The 24,689-nt window shown below is 40.9% G+C and overlaps 1 protein-coding gene across 1 annotated transcript in view; it reads left to right on the forward strand.

Annotated features, from left to right (window-relative positions):
- The window catches only part of ADAMTS12 (ADAM metallopeptidase with thrombospondin type 1 motif 12), a 142,160-nt gene extending 118,381 nt beyond the window's left edge, over positions 1 to 23,779 (forward strand). Inside the window, exons 17-23 of the mRNA XM_041490214.1 lie at positions 556 to 682; positions 7,663 to 7,873; positions 9,894 to 11,042; positions 15,619 to 15,771; positions 18,248 to 18,421; positions 21,961 to 22,114; positions 23,574 to 23,779. Of these exons, the coding sequence (XP_041346148.1) occupies positions 556 to 682; positions 7,663 to 7,873; positions 9,894 to 11,042; positions 15,619 to 15,771; positions 18,248 to 18,421; positions 21,961 to 22,114; positions 23,574 to 23,779 (2,174 nt within the window). The remainder of the gene's footprint in view (positions 1 to 555; positions 683 to 7,662; positions 7,874 to 9,893; positions 11,043 to 15,618; positions 15,772 to 18,247; positions 18,422 to 21,960; positions 22,115 to 23,573) is intronic.
- The last annotated feature ends 910 nt before the right edge of the window (positions 23,780 to 24,689 follow it).

Raw genomic sequence — 24,689 nt, forward strand, 5'->3', positions numbered from 1 at the left:
ATCCCGCGGGGATTACTGCTCCTTTCCCTGTGTGTCCCTGTCTCTGCAGTTCATCCCATCCCGTGGGGATTACTGCTCCTTTCCCTGTATGTCCCTGTCTCTGCAGTTCATCCCATCCCGCGGGGATTACTGCTCCTTTCCCTGTGTGTCCCTCTCTCTGCAGGTCATCCCATCCCGCGGGGATTACTGCTCCTTTCCCTGTATGTCCCTGTCTCTGCAGTTCATCCCATCCCGCGGGGATTACTGCTCCTTTCCCTGTGTGTCCCTCTCTCTGCAGGTCATCCCATCCCGCGGGGATTACTGCTCCTTTCCCTGTGTGTCCCTCTCTCTGCAGTTCATCCCATCCCTCGGGGATTACTGCTCCTTTCCCTGTGTGTCCCTCTCTCTGCAGTGCATCCCATCCCGCGGGGATTACTGCTCCTTTCCCTGTGTGTCCCTCTCTCTGCAGTTCATCCCATCCCGCGGGGATTACTGCTCCTTTCCCTGTGTGTCCCTCTGTCTGCAGTTCATCCCATCCCTCGGGGATTACTGCTCCTTTCCCTGTGTCTCCGGCAGGGCTGCGGCGGCAGATCGCCCACTGCGTGCGGAGGGGAAGCGGAGCCGTCAAGAATTCCTTCTGTGACCCAGCAACGCAGCCGAACGGGCGGCAGAAGAAGTGCCACGAGCAGGACTGCCCGCCCAGGTATCGGGTTCTGGGAGGCTCTGGGGGTGGTAAACAGCATCCTTGCTCAAGGGAAGCTGTTCCTGATGCCAGGCTGGCATGGCATCCGCAGCCTTCCTTCCATGTGCCGTGGTGAGGGCTGCCACGTGTTGCAGAGAAAGGTGCCAGAATCCCTACAATAAACAAATCAGAAGTGAGCCGCCCTGAGAGGTTTCTAGGTCAAGTTACTGAGCAGTCTGTTCTGGAAATGGCAGAGATTGTTCTCTCATGTATGCAGATACTATTTTTGTTCAGTTTGGGTACAGATGTGCCTGAAGATGACATAGGTTCTTATTTAAAAACTGTATTCTTGCCTTAGCTCAGGTGAGCTAAGAAGAATTACTGTGTGTTCCAAAAACAGCTAGCAGAGCCTTTAGAGGTTGTTTCTCAGTATCTTTTAATACAGCTTTGTCCTTTTTATAGAGGTGATGAGTGGAAATATCTACTTCTAAAACTAGTTTTTATACTTTCTTTGTAGCACAGTACTTGGCATTTTTTATTATGTTCCTTCTTATTTATAACTTTGAGTGAAGTGCAGTTCTCTTAATTCCATGATCACATGGGAATAATTCTTTCCTTTCTCATAACATTGTCTTAATTTATATTCATCTCTGGTTTTTCTGTGCTACCATTTTAGCATTTAGTGAGGTAAGGAAGACTAAACATTCCAAGTGCCTGCAGAAACTGTGGGCTTGTACAGCAGGCACAGATTTGCTGAAAGAGATCAATATTGTTTTTTGTTTCATGCTTTAGATACTTTGGTTTTGTCTTCTATTGTCTGTGAAAGTTGTTTATCATGCTGTTCACGAAGGTACACCAGTCTTTCCCTAGTAATTCTAGTTCAATCAGAGTCAAATCGAAGCAATGAGTCCTTGGGGTTCGTTGCGTTGCATTTGCCAGTAGTGAATTTCATGAGACTTTGATGTTAAAAGTTCTTTGTGGTTGTTGGTTTTATTAGTTCTTTCCAAGTATCTTCATAACAGTATACGATGCTTCTGTGGGATTTACATCTTTGTGCTTGCAGCATGGACTACCAGCATTTCATAATTCTTTGTAGATTGCCAGGAAGTCAATTGAAAGTAGACCAAACTTTTTATTACTTGACTAGTTAAGAGCTGGGGCTACCCATACTCATTGAAGTGTTTTTTTTCATGGCACATATAAACTGTACTATCAATTAAAAAAATTCCCAGTTAACTGGGAATTTATGAACAATTTATGCCATTTGTTGTAAGTGACAACATTATTCAGACCTGCTCTTGCATGTGAGAGAGGAGCATTTGTCCCTTGTTGAGCAGATTGCACAAAGTCGCACATAAACCAAACTCTTCTGCAGACCAGGCAGAAAAGCTCTTGTGTGCTGACAGCCTGTTATGCTTCTTGAGCTCATTCTGTGCTGCAGGGAAAACCACAAGTCATCCTTCTAAGGACAGCAAAATCACAACAAAGTGCAGTGCAGGAAAACCATATGTATTTAATTCTAGAGTCATGTTGTATATTTATTTTTCTCTTAGTAACACAAAAGTGACTGTAGGAACTTGACCAAGTCCCTGTTCTGGCTCTCAGCAGGTCCTACATGCCTAAAGAGGAATAAGTGAAACATAAATCAGATTTCTTTGTAATGCTCTTCCAGCTTCCAACTGGTTTTAATTCAAGGCATTTCCAGAGGTTTTTATGGCTTGTCTAATCAGTAACCTCCAATGAACCTTACTCATCCAGCCTCTCCCTGCAGCCTTGAAAAACTTCTATTACATAGAAGTTCCTCTGCAAGAAGCACCATGGCACTAGTGAAGCACCACCGCATTTTAACTGTTTGGAACATGGCTCTCACTGTCTTCTGTTGGTGGCCCTGAGTTCTTGTGGCACAAGAGATGGCAGCAAAGAACAAATTATTGCTCACTCTTCCCAAGCCCTTCCTCTTGTAAATCTGCTCTCTGTTCCAGCCTGTAGTCCCAACATGGGGTTAGTTGTTCAGTTTTCCCTGCCCATGTGTCACCTCTAATGCAGACAGATGGACTAATCTTCCTTTGAAACCCAAGACAACTTAGTGCAGTTTGTTGCTTCTAAAGGAGGTCTGAATGCTGGAGGCAGGTGTGACTGTCCCTCATGGCATTATTTGGGATAACTGAGAGTCCATGTGGAGCTGCTGAGGACAAAGTGTTCCATAGAGAGGTGGCTAAATTCTGTGCCAGAGGTGAGGACAGTGCTGTTAAACACAACCCTGCAGGAGACCTTTGTTTAGTGCTGCAGCCAAAGAACTGAAATTGTTGGATGACTTTGCACTTCTCAACAGTGAACCACTTCTCAAAAGTGAACCAGGTGCTTTATAGTAGGTTCTATCCGAAAAGTTATGGCTGTTCTCTACTAAATCACACTGATGAAAAACATGCTACTATACCACTAAATAAGAAGTAGATAATTTATCAAAAAGAAGCTACAGACAAAGAATAAAATGGTTGTGGCTCTCACAAACCAGATCTTATCTCATTAATCCATTTGAGGAAGTCAGTTGTAAACTGTTTAAATTACAGATTTAGAATTACAAATTTAAATTACTTCTGAGAAATCTGAGCTGGATAACATTCTTGCCAGCTGATTTACTCTGTATTTATTTTATGCTTATTATTACACTTATTATTATACTTTCTCCTAAAATAATTCAGAGGAAAATGAAAAAAAAAATCACAATACATGTATGCCATGTTTTGATTCAGAACAAAATAAAGGTGGCTGGACAGCTGAGAGTTAAAATGTTATACAGCCATTCATGTGCTGCTTCAGTGATATTGCTTAGATGCAGTGCATCAAGACTGTAGCACAAATGCTTGCTTTTTTCCACATCATGCTGTGGAGTATGATTTCCAGTTGAATCTTTCTTTGGTGGGCAGGTATTTAGTCCTATAGGTGTTAATGTTAAAATCAATGGATACTATTTGAAAAAGAGTGAGATTTTAACTACTTATAGCATTGTGAATATAATTTTGCTTTCCCCTGTAAAGAAAATTGTCTGGAGCCTTTTTAACTTGACTACCCACTTGAACAGAGTAACCATAAATAGATTATTTTAAAAGTACTTGGAATCTGCTACTTTTTATCTGTTGTTATTGCATTGTCCTGCTTCCAGACTGCTTAGTACACTTCCAATAGCATAATAAGAATAGGAAATCTTGGTTTCTATTCCAATGCATAGAGTGAGAATCCGTGAACCATTGGAATTTGCTGTGCCTGATGCTGGATAAATACATGAAAGCTAACAGTCTCTCTTTAGGTGTGACATGCCGTGATGGGAAGGAGGGAGCTTTGGGTTCCACAGCCCCAAAATTCCATGCTATTGCTTTTTCAACAGGATTCACACATCTTCTGTGTATAGCTGGGGACTATGTCACAGGCTTTGGGGCTCTGCCTACTCTGTAATAAGCCTCAGAAACCCAGTTTGTGAGGAAAAGATAAGTCTCATTTAAGGCAGCTGAAAGCCACCTGAAAGAATGAGATTTTCTTCCTATTTCTGTCCCAGGCTTGATTGCAGAAGAGCTGAACACTCACACCTGCAGCTCAAAACTACCTGAAGTTATGTTTTCACCAGACAGGCTGCTCTCTCTTCTGACAGTCTGAGGAAAAACAGTGCTCATGCAAATTAATTATCTAAATTGTGCATTTTGCTTGTTTGTTTGTTTGCTACCACAGTCTTTCTGTGCCATGCCTGCCTATGGAGATAAGACAGTCATTTCACTTTGCAGGGATCTGTCGATGCATTAATACTTAAGAACCATTCAGTTGCTGTAGCAGTAAATGCCAGAGCTAGAATCAGAATCCAGTATTGGCTGCTGACTCCCATGAGGCTTTAGTGCCCACCAGCTTGTCCCAGTCTCTCACCACAGTCTTAACTTGGCTGGGAGATCCAACATCTTGGCCATTTCCTCTCAGAGGTTGCATATTTAGAGCTCGGATTGCTGTGTTAATTCTGGATGTGTGTGGCAGTCACGTCCAGTTTTGGTTATGCCTCTGCACTGTGAGGAGACAGCAAAAGCTCCAAGACAAGCACAGCTTGGCAAAGCAGTCACTCAGGTGCTACTCTCTTCTTTGTGGTCCAGAGCCTGCTCCGGAGCATCCTGTGCCAGAACAGACAAATGGATGTTGGCTGTTTTTCCATCCTTGCTTTGCCTTTGTTCCCCTTTGGCTGAGATGCTGCAGTTCAGGTCCTCAAGCAGAAACCAGGAAGAGACAGGAGCACAGGTGATTCCATGTCAGATTTCTGACTCTTGGATTATTAGGCATATGCATGTACCCTAGGATGAAAATAAGAAAACACAACATCAAAAATTCCAGTTACTATTAAGAGTAAACTTCCAGTTAGAGCAAGTTTTTTTGAAGTTACCTGCACTGAGTGAGGAGGAAGTCTACAGAAAAAAATTACCTGGCTGACTGTAGTTTTATTTTGATCATGGAGATGGAATAGAATAAAATCTTAATTCTGGGATTTTCTAACTGTGGAGCACCTGACTTTGTGACTACTTCCACAGCTTTAAGAAGTGTTTTGTGTACGACAGTTAATCACATGCCATTACTGCTGCTCAAGGTAGGTTCTGTGGTAAGATCTGATAATTTATTGCTTGGAGATTGGTGTTTCAATGCACCAGTTGTTAAACCCTCAGTCAGAGGCATTTGAAAATGCTGAGGGGGAAGAGGTGTCAGTTTAGCATATCTGTACCTCGAAATATGTAATCTGGTCCCATTAAAATTAATAGAGCAGTTCACATATTTATGTTCCATTTGTGTGGAAATGTCAGCATTTTACAAGATTATAGAAGAGATAAAATTGTAAAGAAGATGCAAGAGACGATAACAACCCTGAAATGGCTTGATTCAGCTGGTGATAATTTACTTCTTTTTTTTTATTGCTGTGTTTGGCTTACTTTTTATTTACTTGTTAGAGTTCCTTTGTTGTTTGCAGACCTAGAAGAGCAAGAAACAATCTGAAGGAAGGCAAGAGGAGGAGAAAGATATTTAGGGTAGATATTTTATTAGGGTAGATATTTTGGGGAATATTTTTTAGTTTAATTTGGAAAGATTAGTTTATTTAGAAAGATATTTTTGGATATTTTTTAGTTTAATCTGGTCCGAAGTCCTTAGCACTGGTTTGTGGTGCAGTGGACTGCATTCTGGAACAAAGCAGTCAGTGGCATGAGGGGCTTTGGGGTAACTTAAAAGGAAATGCTATGTATGTATAGATTACTAAATAGGAAGAAGATAGGTGTAGGTACCACAGAGAAGACCAGATGGCTGCACAAATAAGCTGTATCATAGCTTGATGGCTCTGAGTCTTGATTGTTTGGGTTGTTTTTTCTTTAATTATTAGGAATAGATACCAGTGCCTTCCACATCAGTGGCAGCTCATTTACAATGGAGATAAAAATGAATTAAGGAATCCCTCTCCCCTCTCTACTGTAGGGAGGGGAGAGGGATTATCAACAGAGACAAAGCATAAAAACTTTTATAAATCTGGATGCTGAACTTTGATGTATTTATCAGAATAGGATTATTTTGTGTCTAAGTTCATGGACCTTAAAAGAAAAAAAAAAACCAAAAAAACCCAACAAAAAAACCCAACAACAAAAAAAAAAAAAAACAACCAAAAAAACCAAAAAAAAACCCAAAAAGCCAAAACCAATAGAATAGTGTTGGTTGTAAGCCAAAAGCAATTTTATGTGCCTTTTTAATAGAAAGGTGTTTTTGGAATATATTCCTGCTTTGTTTTCACTATAAGGCTTTGTTGTGACCTCCTTGAAAACTCTGGAACAAGCAATATTGTTTAGCAGCTTTTGTGCCTTAGAGTTTAGAGCTGAGCCAGATTTTTTATGCAGTAGCTTGAAGTTGTATTCTTACTTGGGGCTTGCTTAACTGAAGGAAAAAAGCTTTTCTTGGTGTGATGTTTTTTCCTTTTTTTTTCAACTATAAAGATAAATCTTCAGGTAAATGTCACAGCTGATGCCAGTGCTTCTCAAACTGTAGAAACCAGGAAATTTTTGCTTCTCTTTCTTATCACAGAAGGGATATATGCAGGTGCACAATCTGCTCTAGGTCAGCATGAGAAAAAATAGTCGGATGGTGCTGGAGAAATGCTAAGGTGAACCAAATGTAAAGGGAACAGCTCTTGTTGGTAAGGTGTTCTGCACTGGAAAATACTGTTATAGAGGAAAGTTACCCTCAGTTTGGTGGAAAATTGCATACCTCAGTATAGAAGAATGACTTTAATCATGACAGAGACACATAAGGGGCTTGTTTCTACTTAGTTAAGGAATGAAATACAGGAAAGTCCATCCTATTGCAGGCCTGGACACCATGCCCAGAGGGACAGTACTGCAGGGCACTGATGCCATGCAGCATAGCTCTGACTAACCTGGTTTTGGGGCTGTATGCCTCACTACTTCCCCTAATGGGAAGATGCCTTATGGAGGGAGGTAACCCTTGTGGAGAGCCAGTTTGAGTATTTGTGCAGTCCTGGCTGCTTAGACGTGGGTAAAGGGACCTTTTGCACCTCTGTGCTGTCATTGCAGACTCTCCAGTGATTCTCATTTGTTAACTCTTCTGTACTGAGGTACCAATAAACAAACAATGGGATAGAGTAAATCGATTACTTGCTTAAGTAGATTTGCTAGCAGTTCCTCAGATTTGGATTTGAAGGACTCCCTACTAAGTAGATTTTTACACTATTGAAGCATAATGCTTGTTGCCTGCTTTTGTCTGGAAATCCTGCCTACTTCTGTCTTCTGTCTTTCACTGACTGGCTGGTACTGGAGCACAGGGTGGATGGGAGAGCTTGAGTAATCTGAACTTAATGTGAAGAGCTTAGATCTGAGCCCAGATTTTAAATTACTGGCTCTTTTTCTTGCAGTCTCTGACCTTTTCCTTGACATGCTTGTGGTGGGTTGTTTTCTGATGTTTCTCACCCTGCTGGTTTTCAGGTGGTGGGCAGGGGAGTGGCAGAAATGTTCGACCACATGTGGCCCAACAGGCCAGAAGAAGAGAACTGTACTTTGCATCCAGACAGTGGGATCTGATGAGCAAGCACTGGACATCACAGAGTGCCAGCACCTGCTTAAACCAAAGACCCATCTGTCATGCAACAGAGATATCTTGTGCCCATCTGACTGGACAGTGAGCAACTGGACTGAGGTAAATTCTTGTTAGCTGAAAGACTGAACTTTTTCTCAAAAATGACCTATTATAGTCAGCAAAAAGGACCAGTGATCTGCTGTTACGCCTTTTAACATTTTTTTCTAAAATACTTTTCTATAGTTTAATATGTTCACAAATCCTTTGTGCAGAAAAAAACCCCAACCCTGCTTTCTAAAGACTTCAGAAAGTGCTGTGTGTTAACTTGCTGAGCTTTTGGGACTGTAGAACGTGGTGTGCTTAGTGCTAGAGTCTGTGTGAGAGCAATGGCTGCTGTGGGCCAGACTAGGGGGATGACTGCTGTCATCTCTGTAGGTCAGCAAAGTGGTTTTAAATTCTTTACGTTCATATCTCTTGCATCCAAGGCTCTGCCTTTTTTTCCATAGCTTTGGGAACCTATGGGAATTGTTCAAAGCTGCACCCGGAGATGTTCAGGTTGGACGTTGGGAAGCATTTCTCTTCTGGGAGAGTGGTCAAACCCTGGAACAGGCTGTCTAGAGAGGTGTTCATTGTCCCCAGCCTGTCAGTGCTTAAGAGAGCATTTGGACAGTGCCCTTAGCAGCATGCTTTGACTTTTGGTCAGCCATGAAGTGCTCAGGCAGTTGGAGGGGATGACTGTTGAGGGTTTCTCCCTGCTGTAAATACTATCTTCCCTTCTTTTTTGAAGGGAAGATAGTATTTACAAGGAAGATCTTTCTCCTCAGTTTTTTTTCATTAGACTCACTGCTATGAGAACAGAGTCGCATACTGAACTAAAAAATCTTGTGGCTGTATTGGATTGGTTTATGCTGCTCACAAACCATCATCACAGAATATTGATTTTTTGTTAATTGAGTAACCTCCATGTTTTAAATACCTGTGAAAAAATAGATTGGGTTTACATTACTAGCAGTACAGTTATATAAGAATGGCACAGTGCTTGTGCTCACATGCTGTTGGATTATGTTTACAACTTACTGATAAAAATGCATTTTTACCTCTGCAGAAACTGGAGAGAGAGTGTAGGACAGGTATTTCACCTGCACAAATGACAGGAGCTGATGAAGCTGTCTGCTGTGAAGCTACACTGGTTGCTTTCCTGCTCCTGTTGCTGCAGAGCTGATATTATTTTACAGCAGAGTGTACACAAAGTCACTGGTGTTTCTAATGCCCTGTTACCCAGACTAGCTCTAAAAGGAGTTAAATGTGCCAGGGACAATGAAGTCCTGGCAAAAGGAGAGTTCATCACTTCATGTTGAGCACCTGGTTAGGTTTCCTTGCATCCTAGGAAGAATTCTTCCAGTAGGTTTTTTGTAACACCTCCACTCCTACTCAACTCATCCAGCCTTAGTATCTCCAACCAGAGAAGAGTGATTTTACAAAATCTTTAGTTGAGAGACAGCTGTTGAAGGCATGGCTGTACCTGTGGGCCTGAGGATGAAAAACATCACAGAAAAGCTGGGTCTCCTAGCTCCCAGCACTCTTTTTACACAGCAGCTCTCATTTAAATAGAAGCCAGATTGGCTAATTACTTTGGTAGTCTCTAATTGAGGGCAGACATGCTAGTAGCTCTGGCAGCAGTTCATGGTTGTACTAAGACTGAATGAAAAATCCATTTCATAAAGTCAGCGAGGGTCTGTGAGCTGCATGGATCACCACAGCAGGTTTGTGGCACTGTGAGCAGCACTCAGCCAGTCAGGTGTGGGTTCAATACCAGGTTTTTAGTCTGCTTTTTTATAAATCTGGTGGAAAAGGTATTGGCTAAATGACTTTGTGAGTCAATGAAGAAATTTAATTCTATCATATTAATTTAATATTTTGTCTCTATCATGTAGTCTTTTTTCACTGCTATTTCTCCAAGGTGACATTTACTGTCAAAAAATTTGGAAAGAACTCCATGGTAGCAGAACATCACTAGAATGAATTGTTCTTCAGGAAAAGCTTTGTAATTTATTATTTGTCATTATACTTCTTTATTATAAACAAATGCCATCTGATACTTCTGTGAAGGGGAGATACATTAATTCTGTTTCATTTGCAGTGCACAGTCACTTGTGGTGGTGGAATAAGGACTCGTAATGTCACTTGTGCCAAAAATAATGATGAGCCATGTGATAGTTCCAAGAGACCAAACTCTAAGGCCCTGTGTGGTCTTCAGCAATGCCCTTCTGCTGGAAGATTTCTGGTTCTCCCACAGGCACCCAGAAGAGGCAAGATCATAATCAGAAAAACAAATGCCAATCCTGAACGGAGTCTTCCTCGCAGAATGCCCAGACCAAGCCCCAGGTTCCATACAACAACAAAAATACCCAAGCATGAAAGTGTAACTCCCAGTTTGCCTACATCCTCTGGTTTGGTCAATGTCTCAGGAAAAGAGGGAGCAGCCAACAGGACATTACAAAGTAATTTTGCTGAATCAAGTGATGTTTACAATTACCCAGTTGTTTCTACTGAAAATAGCTCCTATCAAAATAGTACTTCAAGGCCTTTTCATAACAGCTTAAGTACTGAAATTTTAAGGCATGCTGAAAACACTTCTAAAAGTGAGCCAGTTTCTACTACAGAGAGGGAGATGCAAAGAAGTGAGGACACTCCTGTTTCCTCTTTTACCAGTAACCCAGAAATAACTTCCAGCTATGATTACTTAACTGAGGACTCTGACAACACTGATGGGCCACTTGGAGTCAGCAAGAAAGCAGATGATGTCTTTTACAGCACAGAACTCAATCCTGAAATCAGGACCAGAAGCACAACCTCGGACACTGCCTCTCCTGTCACTCAGAAGGAGAGTGTGACTTCTCAGACCCCACCAGCATCTCATCACCGAGACCTTTCTGGGCTCAATCCTGTTAGCAGAGCAGCACAAGGGCTGGCATTTCCAACAGCAGCAAACTATGTCAGTCTGCAAGTTGACGTACCTCTTGTAGAGGTAACAACCCCACAAGCACTGGTTACAGAAACGCCCACAGAGCTTGGTAGTGCCCCAAGGGACCAGACTGACAGCAGAGAAGAAATAAAGCTGCCTGACACCGTAACCACTAGCACACAATCCTCACCTCCCAAGCATGCTCTGAACAGCCAAAGTGCAGCATCTGAAGATGTTTTAATGAATGTCACAGACAACAGCCACGTAATAATATCCAACAGTTTGCCCAGTGATGCCTACTGGATAGTAGGCAACTGGAGTGAAGTAAGTTATTTTTTGCTCATAAGAAGTGGAGAGTGTGAACAGCTGTCTGAAACACTGCTGAGGAAATGGAGTTTCTTAGTTTGTCACAATTTTCTGAAATCAGTGTCGTACACATGAAATATTTATCACGGAAAAAAGTGGTAATTTGGGATATCTAACATTAGGTTGCTTACAGAGAATTAATATAGTCATCATGGGGCCTAGCCATAATTTACCAACTTTTATTTAATACCCTTCCCACAGTAAAGTTTTATTTTTATGTAAACAGAGTTATTTTCATGCTAAAGGATTTTATATTCTTGAACTCATGATATCTATAAAGTGAGAGATGTTGGTGTCGGAACTAATTATCTCACTTTTTGGTGGCATTTTTTACCAAACTAAAGAAAAATTCCCTGCTGTTGATCTGCCTCTTTGTCCAGCACTGATGGGGAATGCTATCCAAGGTCTGTTTCTCTGTACCTGTTTGCTCTTGGGTCTGCCGGGAATGATTCACAATCATAGAAATGCGGAAATTCAGGGCCAAAAAGGACAGGATGAGATGACTAAGTGTATCTCATGTCACTGGAGGCATATCTAGACCCCGAGATGGTGTTGGATGCAGACAGTGGGTAAGGCCCCTGCTCTGTCCTCAGTGCATCAGCACTTGTTCAGTTCATGTACTCCTGCTGGCAGTTTGAGCTTTCACCTTGTGCCTTCCTGTGGCCAGGTGAGAATGGCCTTAGTTTCCCATGTCCTAGTGGGACAGGTGAGCATTCCCTCCTGCACATATCCCTGTAAGAGAAGGCCTGCTTTTAGATCTGCTTGAGTGCAAGACCCTGCAAGAGAAGACCAATGGTTGTGGCCCCAAGCCCCCACAGTCTGAGCAAAGGCTTGTCATGCAGAGATGCTGCTGTCCTACTCATTCATTGTCCACCTTGAAATATTTTCGTTATAAACAGCAAACATCTTCCATACTGAAAATGAGGGTTCTCTTTTTTTATATGGAGGAAAATTATCTTCTTAACTCTTTTGGGGTCTGACATCTAAATTCTTTTGAGATTTTCCTTGTGTTCTCTAAATTTCTGGGGACTTCATTTTTCTTGTCTGATCTTGCTTCAGTTTCATCACATATTTTTTATCAGTAATGTTCATTGTGGTCCAGGTGGACACATGACATATAAAATCAACTAATTATTATCATTTTATATATTACCCTCTTTGTGAACACAGAAATGAGATTTGTCTTGTTTTGTAACCTTCTTGTTTTGATGTATTTAATTTGTGGTCCACTGTAAGTGTTGGATCCCTACTACAGTATTTCTAGATCAGCAGAAGTTCTCAATTACATTCAGGAGCTCTCTGTGTGTGTGAATATATATATATATATATATATATATATATATATATATATATATATTATATATGTGTGTGTGTGTATGTCTGTGTGCATAAAAAGTTTTCCTAAATGTAGTCTTTTGTAGTCTTTTTTTTTTTTTATTTCAGGCTAGTGTTTTCTTACAGCTTTTATTGTGGTGAGGTGTCATTGAATTCAGATTTCAACATTCCTGCCTACTCTCCCAGCTTGTCATCATCTTCAAATGCCTTAAATGCATGTTGTCTTTCCTCATACAGTCAGTTAATGAAAATGCTAAGAGAGCCTGGCTTTGGAGCCCTGTAGAACTATATTTGAAAAGTCTGTTCATTTTGACATTGAACCACTGAGAGCCACTTTATTACAGTTTTTCAATTAGTTGAACACCAACCTTGTGATTATTTCTCCTAAACTGTATTTATATTTGCTGAAAGAACACTTTGCAGGATCATATAAAAATGCATCACAGCAGCCAGCTCCTTATTTTCGTTAAGCCATGTTCACCTGTCAGAAAAGGATATTAGACTCAATTTAATTATTTCTTCTAGATGGGTCCACGTGGGCTTTTCTATTTCTTTATTATCTTCGTTAGTATTTGCTACTTTGATCTTGATTGTTTAATAATTTGGTTTTTATCTTCTTATGAAGTGTGCTTGGGTAAAGCATTCCATTAGACCACAGATAGGACTTTTTCTTTTCCTAGAGATTAATTGGAAGATATTCTTATCTAATCCTCTGGGGCTTTTCCAATCTATTATAAAAATTGATTTTCAACAGTTCAAAGATTATTGAATAAACACTTGAATGAATGTAGAGATAAGGTTAATAGATTTGGTTTCACAGAACTGATGAAGTCAATTTGAAGATACTTAATGCATCTAACTTTGTTATTCTTTAATAATTTAGTAGTCTTTTGCTACTCTCATTCAAGCTGTTGTTTCTTGTTAAAATAAATTTTATGGGAAGTGTGGCACATTGAACTTCATTTTCAAATTTGAAGAAGTGATGAAAAAGAAAATTTATGGAGTTTCCATCTTTGGAGATATTCTGAAGCCATCTGGACATGGTTCTGGGAAACTGCCTCTAGGTGGCCCTACCTGAGCAAAGGTCCTTTCCAATTTCAACCATTCCATGGTTCTATTAATAAACTTTGCTATTCTGTTTCATTCTAAATAAAAGTTATCTATTTCGTATACACACCTTGAGTCTGACATTTACAGAACCTTTTCTTTTTGTTCATTACTTTTAATTAATTTTCAGTCTACAGTTTTCTGACTTTATTTTTGCTCTTTCTGTTTGCTCATCCTTAGTAAAACTTTGAATCTCTTCCTAGATGACATCTCTCCAAGGCATTGGTATTTCAAGACCACTGCACCCACCCTGATGAATATCTTGCTGCGCTCTTTCTCTTTTAGTAGCTGTCAATATTTTGACGTTGCTTTGCTCTGTAGGAGATGTCCATACTAGTAAATAAATAGTGCCAAGGTGTGACATGTCCCATAAGAGGGCTGGCACTTGTCCCCTCAGGGGAGAGCACTGATTTGAGGAGGGCAGAACAGAGCCCATTTCCACCAGTGCTTCTCTGTAAATTTTACTTCTTTCCTACTACTTTTCTGGGCCATTCTGGGCTTTCACTTTTCCCTTCCTAAGAGCTTTCTGGGTAGCAAAGATACTCCATTACCAGCAGATCCTCTCGTTCTAATACTGGTCGTCTCATTCTTCTGTTGGTCATGTAAAGTCACCTGCACTTTCTCCCTCTGTGACCAACATGTACTGTGCCAAGAGGAAATTTTGGTTCCCAAATGACAAAGGGAAAAGCGGTATGTCTTCAGAAACTTACTTAGCATCAAACAACAGTCAGGAAAGCTCAGGCTTTATCCTGAAACCATTTAAGTATCATTCTCTCTTGACCCTCTGCCTGCACACAACAGGGTTTGAAAGAATCCTGCAGTTTCACCTTCCCCAGACAAGAATATAAATCTTCCTCAGTGTGATCTGCCCAGCATCATCCATGGAGCCACCTTTGCTCTTCTCACTGTGCTCAGAAAGGGGCTTTAGTCAAAGACTAATCATCCCTTCAGTGAAGTCTTGGTGTTGTCAGGCTGGTGTAGCAAGGCTGGGGAAGGCATTAAGCCATCAGAAAGCAAGGCAAGGGCAGTCTGTCCTCTCAGTCAGAAGAATTGCCTTGGATAGGTGTGTCACTAGGAAGAACAGAACGCTGGTATGCAGTTTCCTTTAACAGGACCTCTGTGGCCACTTGGACATGTATCTCAGGAATCGCCATGAGATCAAACATCTCCAGTGTTGATTTTTTTTCCTGCCTTAGCTTCACCTTAAGTTTTCTTATTTTTCCAAGGAAACTTACTCGGCGTTCCATATTTAACTTTCCCACTGCCACGCAGGGAGTTCAAACCACACAATAGCATTTGCTCTCTTCATTGTTTTGCTGACTTAATCCAAGATTATTTACGCTGTTTCTCATGCCAGCTACAGGCTGCTTAGTGTGTGTTGAATTTGGCTCTACATGTATAGCTCACTGACCCACCCTTTCTAAGGCAGAAAAAGGTAAATAAGTGTCTCCAAGCCTTTTTCAACCCCTTCTGAACCCCCTTCAGAGTACAATGACAGTGTTTGGAATTTTTTGTGGGGAGTGTGCACTCTTGGGATATGGACTGGAATAATCAATATTCTCTTTCCTCAGACACAAAAATCCTCCCAGATGTTGAAAACACTCAGCCACTTTCTGAAATAATGATTTAGAGAAACATTTTCCTGCACAGTTTTCCTAAGATTCTCACATATTTATTTAAGATTTTCAGCATCATGCACTCAATTACCTGACTCTCTCATCAGCAGTATTAGGGGTAGAGAGGGAACATGCTGAAGATTGGATGCAATTACATATTACTTTGGATCCCCAAAGATAACAGAAGAAAGCAGTGGAACAGCTGGTACAGATTTAGAATGTCTTGGTAAGCAGGACTTTGCCAAAGAAAAGAAGTGCATAGTATAAATCAGGATTGGTATTGTTCTAAGAAACCACAAAAAGCCCTTCTTCAGAATATTAAGTAAAATTTAGGTGAATTTTGTATCTTCATTTGGATATCTCTGATAACATATCTAAAATTGCTCTAGATGTTTATATTTAGGTTCCAGGATTATTTCCAGAATGATGTACTAATGTTGAGTTTGCTCCTGGGGTTTCCTCTTGCCCTTGTGCAGTGCTCTACGACCTGTGGAATGGGGGCTTTCTGGAGACATGTGGAGTGCAGCAGCAGGAACACATCTCACTGTCAGGACAAGAAAAAGCCTGATCCTGCAAGGAGATGTTATCTCCGCCCATGTGCTAGCTGGAAAACAGGAAATTGGAGCAAGGTAACTTCATTCAGGGCTGTGTATGAACAGTAAGCTTGCAAATTTCAGTGGGTATGAAACTCTAAATATTTTATTTTTAAAACAATTATTTACTCAGTGAGTGCATACATGATTCCCAGTTGACCATTCAGCACTAATTTACTAATTTCCTGATCAAGTTATATCTGGAAACACATCTGCTGTGAATTTTGTTCTTCCTGTGGTGGGTTGTGCTCATTAACTCTTGCATCTAGAGCCAAAGTAGGATTCTGCTCATGTTCTGTGGAGCTGACAGAGAAAAGCTGTGCATAGTTGCTTGTGGAATCTTTTAAATCTCTGCCTCCAGGGACATATCCTAATTTTAAGAAGCAGTGGGAATTTGGGAAAGGGAGTTGTCGTGTTCCTCCCCACCCTTGTCACCATGTCCTGTCTCTTGACAAGGTCTGTTCCCCATTCACATAACCTCTAAGTCTGCTCTGTGTTGGATTCTGTCTGGTCCTGGTTTTGTACCCATGGCCTGTTCAAGGGACAGAAGAGTGTCCAGGGTGGTAAGTGGAACCCAAAGAATTGTGCTTGAGTCCCATTTTGATATTTTAAGCTGTGTGAAGAGCACCTGGAAGGACTTAGGTGACTTCTTGAAGCTTATTACATTTTGTCTTCATGCAGTCTGAAAATTGAGTTTCAAACCACGGGTTATTTTTCAAGGCTAAAAAGAGATAAACTACAAAATTTTGTTTTAAATATTGTTGATGTAATAAGGAAAAAGATAGGTGTCTCAAACTTTTCCAGTATAGATCACTTCTGTGGACAATGTTGTTGCCATTGGGCTAGAGGGCAGATTGATACAAATAAAAAGTTATAGTTACAAAACCTGTGTTATTATTGAGCTCTTAGACATAAAATTGATTTGTACAGGAATTGCATGCCTCTTTAGAAAGTTCAGGAAAGGCCAAGGCTTTACATAACTACATTTAAGCCTTCGAAATTAATTTTCGGAGATACATAGACATCCTGCCCTCCCAGCTGCAGTAGGGCAATTTCACCTTCACTTTTTCTTCATAAATGTCGTTGCTCTTGCAACTAGTGAATGATGGTCATGCACGAAAAATAGCTAGCAATCAGGTTTAATGATAAAATATAACAGGAAGCAAATTTTTAAAATGTCAGACCAGTTATGAAACAAGTTTGAGGCAAGAGGCTTCTCCTATCAGATTTGTGTTACCCTCCATTTTTTCCATCAAGTGAACTATACAAACCTAATTAAAGTTTCATATATTAAAAAAAGTTAAATTTTGCTTGCTTTACAAGTGGCAGTTGTTTTTTGTTACTCATTTTGAATATTTTGAAGATATATTGTCACAGCAAGATGTCTGGGTTCCCTGCTAGTGCAGTAGAGCTTTTTCTGTTTTCTACTCTCATTTAATTTTTCCCCTCCCCTAAAAGAAAGGTGCTTCAGACTAAATCTTAGAGCCTGTGTTTAATGCCAGATATAATTTGCATGTATCTTGAGACTGTTGTACTCAGTTTCTTACAAAGTCACTTCTGTCTGCTGTTTCTATCCAGAGAGACAGAAACCTGTCCTGTGGACAAGAGTAAGGATTCCCTTTCCATCCATTCTTCATCTCCTAGGGGAAGTATTACATTCAGGTTCCTTGCTCAACTAAAGGTTGTTTATTTATGCAAAGGAAAACATTACCAGTTGCTATTGTATCATAGTGGTAAGGGTGAAAGGTGATCTTAGAAGCTTTCAGTGGTGCAGTTGGAATTGGCTTTAATTCTGCTTGAAGAAAAAATGTGTATATTTCCTTATCCCTGGTGTAGCAAATTCAGTTCTTCATCAAGAGCAGGAAAGGTCCTAAATTTTGGTGCCTGGAGACAGGACCTGGTGATGCTGCATGAGGCTTGGAAGAAGCTCTGGCTAGAAAAAGGAGACTGGAAGGGTTCACTTAGTTGCTCAGCAGAGCTCTAAGCTGGGCAGTGATTTCACACTGAGTGAGGCTCAGGGTGCCTCTCTCTTCCCTCCCACCTTCTCAGACTGAGGCTGCTCTTGGGGTATGAACTGTCCTGGTTCCATGGAGGTGCAAGGAAGATGAGGGTGGGAACTGCTACTCACACCCTTCCTCTCTCTGAAGCAGCTAAGGAACTGACAATATCCCTGCCAACAGAATCCATTTTTTGTATTTATTGCATTATGACTCTTTCACTATGACATTTTTGGAAATAGCTGGCAAGATTTCCCAATTAAATATGTATTCATATTATTAATGGGCCATAGCAGTGTAGCAGGGCAAGTACTTACATGGTGTGTTCCAGGCTGCTCTGAGGAAAGCCACTGTGTTTAAGCCTCAGGACAGGCTGGTGTTACAGTAACCTGTAAATTCCCTCTGTTCAGGATGCTCAGAGCTCAGGCTGTCCTCCTGCTCTGTGGCTGGGGAAGGTACAGCCCCTCAGTGGGGCTCGTCATGTGGAGATGTGCCCCTCTCTGTTTTGTGTACAGTGCTCTGTGAACTGCAGCGGAGGCTTCAAGACCCGAGACGTTCACTGCATTGATGTTGGGGAAAAGCGGCTGCTCAGGCCTTTCCACTGCCAGTTACTCAGCTATAAACCACAGCTCAACACTAGCTGTAACACAGAACCGTGCTTGCAATGGCACGTGGAGCCCTGGAGTGAGGTACTGTCCTTAAAAGAAGCTTTGTGAGTCAGCGGTCTCCTTTCAGGTAGCAGCGGCTGTTGGGTCCCGTGCTGTCAGGTAAAATTGTGCTCCAAGGAACACACGCAGCTGGTGAGTTCTTGTGCATGGCTACAGCAAAAATTAGCACAGGTGTTCATAAGGCTTCACAAAACCATTCTTACAGCTGGAGCTTTAAATTACCATGTCCTGTAGGGGAGAAGCAGATGGCCTGGAAGGAAATTTGTTGCAGCTATCCTCTTGGATCAGTAAATGTGGTTCATTTAGATGAATCCTTTTTGCTGCGGTTTTAATGTTGCAGTCTCATTAAATATAGAATGTTTTTTTACGCTTTTGGACTGAAATTTTATGGAGCAAAGGCTTACACCAGACATAAGACAAATCTGACTTTTCGGTCCCTTTGTAACGCAAATCTGTGCCAACCAACTCAGAGGCAGCCAGACACATATTTATATCAGCTAAAGCATGTGGCCTGCTTTTACTTTAGAATTTAACCCCACTGAAAGCAGCTCTGGACAACATGTCACAATGTTTGCAGCCCTGTGGACCTAATGCTTTGGGATTTTAAGGGAGCTGATCACATTTTCTTCACAGGGCACTAACAAATCACAACTGGAGGAGACCAGGATGGGCTGTCAGAACAATCAGCAGGGGGAGGAAAGATAAAAATAATGGAATGATTGCATTTGTTTGCCACTTAAAATACTTTATAAAAACATTAGTCCAACCCTGGAAGTTGTCCTCATGCTAAGGACAGCAGGTAGAAATGGATTGAAAAGGTTCATTTATCAGATGTTAGATATATTGTTCTGTCCATAGAGGTGCAATTCCTTGTAGGACAGTAACAATGCATTATTCAAAGTATATCTGATACCTTATTTCATATCAGAGTGTAAAATACTTAGTGTATTTCAAGCAGACTCTACTACAGACTAGTGAAAAAATAGTAAAAAAATCGGTGAATAAGTAATTCTAGAATGTGGACAAAAGAATGTTTAAAAAATAACCTGAGTCTCTATTTTTGTATGATATTTTTACTGCCAGAGAGTTCAGTTGTTGTATGGATTGAATTTTAACGTCCCCAGCCACCTCACAAAAAATGAGATGCTGCATCTTATGAATGTGTTGTGTCTTCAGTCAATGGTACAGATTAATCCTGCTGGCATATGACTTCTACTCTAATTCTTGTTAGAGATGTTACTGGTGTTGGTGATGTTGATGAACAATTCTGTGTTGCCTGGTCTGTGTAGCCACTTCTACTCTGCCCTTTAGTCTTTCCAGTAGTATGTGCCAGGAGCTGCTTTTTCCCATGTGGCAGCTTCTTCTCAGTCTCCTTCCAGTCATATGGAATAAGTGTCTCAGTGCAGAGCTTTTCCTCATGTCGGGACTTGAGGACTTGATGTCCAGGCAAGCCTGTACATCTTTGTGAACCCATGGGCCTGTGACCCTGAGTCCTTGTTATCTGTGGCCCCAGATTTCTAAATGAACATGTCCAACCATCTTTGTGGTCTGTTTCTGGTTTCTGATCCTTTCCCAGCTCTGACTGTGCCCCTCTTTTGGCAGTGTTCGAGGACGTGTGGCGGTGGCCAGCAGAAGCGGCGCGTCTCCTGCCCACGGGAAGGGCACTGTGACTGGACCAGGAGACCTGATGCCATTGCATCATGTAGCAGGCAGCCTTGCACACAGTGGATTCACCAGCCCTGGAGCCCAGTAGGATTCAGTTTATTTCTGTTTTATTTTTTGTCATGAGTTGGCCATATTTGGTCATGTTATCCACTTGTCTCTGAACATCAGCAGCTGTGGCAAGTACAGTTCCTTATGCACAGCTGAAGCTGCAAGAGAGGAACTTCTGAAAACATTACTGAACATTTCATAGCCAGCCCCTGTCTGTTCCTTCAGGTGACATATAATGTAGCTTCTATTTTTTGCTGCTCTATTAGATGTTGTTGGAATTCTGGGATCTTTTATCTTGTCTAAGAACAAAGGAGTTTCATCATTAACATTCTTCCACTGCATGTTTGAAATTTTCCACTGTTTGAGGCTGTTGGAAGGGATTGGGTGATCCTCAAAACAACTTTGGAGAATTTGTGTACTTGCCCATACAAAGAGAAATTCTGAATTTTGACCAATAACCTCCTACTTAGTAGCTGGAAATCTTATTGACAAATATGAGGTGTATCTTTGGGCAACCTTCTATTATCTGCTATACATATTTATCTATAAATATTTATAGATAAATATGTGTATCTATTGCTATACATATTTATCTACAAAGAAAGTAGTACATGTAATAAACCTTTCACTCCAGTTTCCTTAATAAACATTGCATACATTACAAGTACTCCTCACAGCATAATGGAATATTGAAGTAATGCTAAAAGCAGGAGCCACAAAACAGGGAACATTGGAGTCTCATTTAACACAGAAAATTCAATGAGTTGGTTTTGACACAAAGCCATTAGATGGGACATGTCTATAAGGTAATGTGGTGTAACACTTAAATACAGAAGTGAAGCACATAAAATAAGTAACAGAATACCAAAAATTATAGCAACTATTTCAACTTATATAAAAAGTAATAGCAACTTATTTATTTATCCCATATTGTTGTATTCATTAATAATTTTACTTTATAAAGGTATTTTAAATGTCAATATAAAGTTATTGCAAGAATACCTAAGATCTTTCATTCTGTGCCAGTGCTATTGTGCTTCATGTACAGAGATACACATTAGAGAGGGGATAATTTACAGAAAAGTTACAGAGGTTCCACTCCTGTCTTCATCTCTTGTGCTTCGTTAGCTGACATTCTCTATCTGCTGAATTCTTTATCTCATTTATCTGCTGGCACTATTTATCTGTAGAGAGAAAAAATTTAAAACTAATTGGGATTCTCAGACGCTCTGAGAAGTCACAAGAATTGAGTACCTTTACAGAGTGGTACAGGAAGATATTTTAAAAGTGTTTGGGATTTATGGCGTTCTGTGTGCAGTCAGAACAAGCAGCTGGCAGTTCTTTTGTGGTCATAAAGAAAGGGTAACCACCTGTTTGAAATCCAGGAAAGAAACAAAACCTTATTGGGCTTCTTTAAAAAATCTTAGCTTGGTCATTTATGGACCTAACATTGCAATTGGTTATTCATGTTTAACTTAGATAGTCAGAAAACACAGGAAGCAAAAATCGTCCTAATTTGTACAAATTTGGTTTATGAGTCTCTTCTGATGTAGGACTGGCTTTCCAAATCATACTTTTCCTCTGTAGAAAACAGTCCTCTCCCCCCGTTTATACATTCCAAGATGCTGTATTTTTACCATTTACCCTCTGCTGTATCCTGCCAAATCTGGCCACAATGCACCTTGGAGGTGTCTGGATGGAGCATACAGCACACAGAGTACTGTAATGGCATTGCTTCTGGATCACATGGGCAGTTTTAGCTTCCTGCCACATCACAGCTTAAATATTGCCATATTGCAAAATTTCCATGTAGAAAATATTTATGTGTGTTAAAATTACTCTTTCAGTGTGCTGTTTCTTGTGGAAGGGGCATTCAGCAGAGAACTGTGAAATGCATGAATACAGAAACTAATGAAACTGAAGATGACAGTATGTGTGTGGATAAAGCCAAGCCCACAAAATATCAGAAATGCCATCTGCAAGAGTGCAGGAAAAATACAGGTAGAGTAATATACATGCATGAAACAGTTTTCTCCATTTCTGCTGAGATTCTGCAAAAACTGGGAGCTGGCTGAATCTATCAACTTCTTTTGAATAGTGTGGGCTCAGTAATTACAGGTCACCCTGGCCTGCTACTGCTCAGCTGCTCTGGTGGCAGAACCACAGTGTTGTCTCTTCCAGCATTTCTGGCCTTGTGTTGCCATGATGGGGAGTGCAGTCTCTGAGCATGCATCCCTAATTTATGATGACACAACTAAATTAGTAGGTCTCCTTCTATTGGTCTATTTTAGGTAACTCAGGGTGCAGTGAGGACTGTGGAAGGACACACAATAAGTCCAAACAGATGCCATTTCTTAAGGTAGATCCTTCTATGGAAGCTGTAAATTCTGGACTGGGAGTGCAAGCAAGCAAATTCTTACAGACGCTATAAACACTGTTTACAGTGTTATAGACACGATATACAGTGTCCCACAGAGTGAGACTGTCCAAAATCAAAAGGTGAAGAGAAGTGCTTTTGTGAGTCAGGGTGTCCTCTACCTCTGTCCTTCAAAGGCCCAGGAGCCCAGCTGTGTACATAGTTAATAGCCCAAAAAAAAGAGGCATCAGGGGAAAGGGAAAGCTTAAATGAGCAGCCTGTGTACTGCTGCCTCCAGAGGGTACCCTCAGATAAGAACAGCAACATCTCACTGCCCTTCTAGAAAAACTTCCGAAAGCCTTTTGGAAGATGATCTTCCCTATTAGTCAGTGCTAAGGGTCTAATTTGACAGTGAGACAATGGTTTGATTCTGGAGGGCAGTGTGGATCTGACATGCTCTTGAGAGTGATGCCTCACTCCTGCTGCTGTTCACAGAATTTTAGCACATGTTTTGCCCTGGGGTGGATTGGTCTGCTTATTTCCTGTCCCTCTCATGTTCAGAAAGAAAAACTCAGATAAATACTGCACAGAAGTAATAGTTACTTCTGTGAATAAAAGCTCAAGTGACCCATAAAACATAAATGCCCTACTGGGTAAGCACTGGTCCATGCAGCCCACCCTGCACTCTCCTGCCTGCGCTGGCTGGCTGTGCAGTGCCCTGCCAGCCCTGCTTGTCTTAGGGGCAATTACAAGAATGCAAAAGCACCAAATTCAGATCATTGTTGCCAGGCTTTCTCTGGCAGTCCTTATCAGGAGAAAAGTTGAAGGGGAAAACATAGATCAGCTATGTCTGCCACGAAAGTAAAGTCTCACTGAACAGTCATGAGTGCTGTGTTTTCCAAAACAGAAGGTCATGTGTTCACTGAAAGATCCTAGAATTTCAGTGGGAGGTCAAGCTGACCCATAATACAAGGGAAGAGGAAGCCACCATAAATAAGACCTTTAACAGACATGACCATCTGATATAAAGCAGTTCAAAATTCTAGAAATACAGGGAGCGTGTAATCAAAATACAGCTAACTCTTGTAATCTTATTCACTACAGGGCTGCCCTGCAGCAGAGACCAGCTGTCAGTTCACTTCTGCCAGAGGCTGAAAGGCATTGGCAAGTGCTTGCTGCCATCAATACAGACTCAGTGCTGCTTCACGTGTAGTCAGCCCCGAAACCGGAACAAAGCAAGACATGGGGATCAGCGAGGCTTCAAACAACAAAATTACACTAAATCTAGAAGAAAACCACCTCCAAACTAAGAAACCAACAATCAAGGAGCTTGGCACTAGCTATTTTTTTTTCTTGTTTCCTTGAATAGAGCTTCTGTTTACAGGTTTTATGTTCCTTACTTTTTTCTGAACCATCCAGCATAAATGGAAATCTGTGATCAAAACTGGGAAAGCACATCACCTAGGGTTATCAGTCATAACTTACTGCTTCCGTTTTTTTCTCTGTAATAGTCCAAAATTTGTAACGTAATTTTCAATGTACCAGCAGCTAGTACTACTTAGGCATGCATAGACACTAGAAACAGGCTTGCAAGAATTTTCTGATTTTTTTTAACTTGTTTTTCCATCTGTTTTCCAAAACCCACTTGAAACACCAGCACTGGTTACTCAAGAGTGCTTAGTGAAGGTGGCTCTTGGGGCAACAGACACATACGTGTGCCATGGGTCAGTTCTCTTTATACTCCCTTGCCTTTCTTTTTTAGGAATCAAGGTGAAGTGGCAGTGTTTCTCTAAATTCACTGCTCACTTAATAAACTTTAAAGTAGAGTTTTGTAATTTCTGATTATGATAGGCAGGATGAATTGAAACTTGTTTTTTTCAGGAGAAAAGAAATCTTTGCTTAGTACTTGACAGAACCTCTAAAGGATACCTCAGCCATCACCTGTTCTTGACAGTTTTCTGCTACAAATGTCTTGCTGCAACCTGAAAAGCCCATAAAATGTGGGATGTTCAGTTCCCAAATATATTTTAAGCAGCATTTCTTGGTACCACAAAGGCCAAGACGTTTGCATCTACCACCTTAACAGTCATAGAATCATTTAGGTTGGAAAAGACTTTTAAGGTCAACAATTCCAATCTCTAACCCAGCGCTGCCAAGTCCACCACTAAAGCACGCCCCTAAGTGCCATATCTACGTGTCTTTTTTACACATTTAGGGGAG

Source organism: Pyrgilauda ruficollis, unplaced genomic scaffold (genome assembly GCF_017590135.1).
Source record: "Pyrgilauda ruficollis isolate IOZ18807 unplaced genomic scaffold, ASM1759013v1 scaffold120, whole genome shotgun sequence".
Classification (NCBI taxonomy): Eukaryota; Metazoa; Chordata; class Aves; order Passeriformes; family Passeridae; genus Pyrgilauda; species Pyrgilauda ruficollis.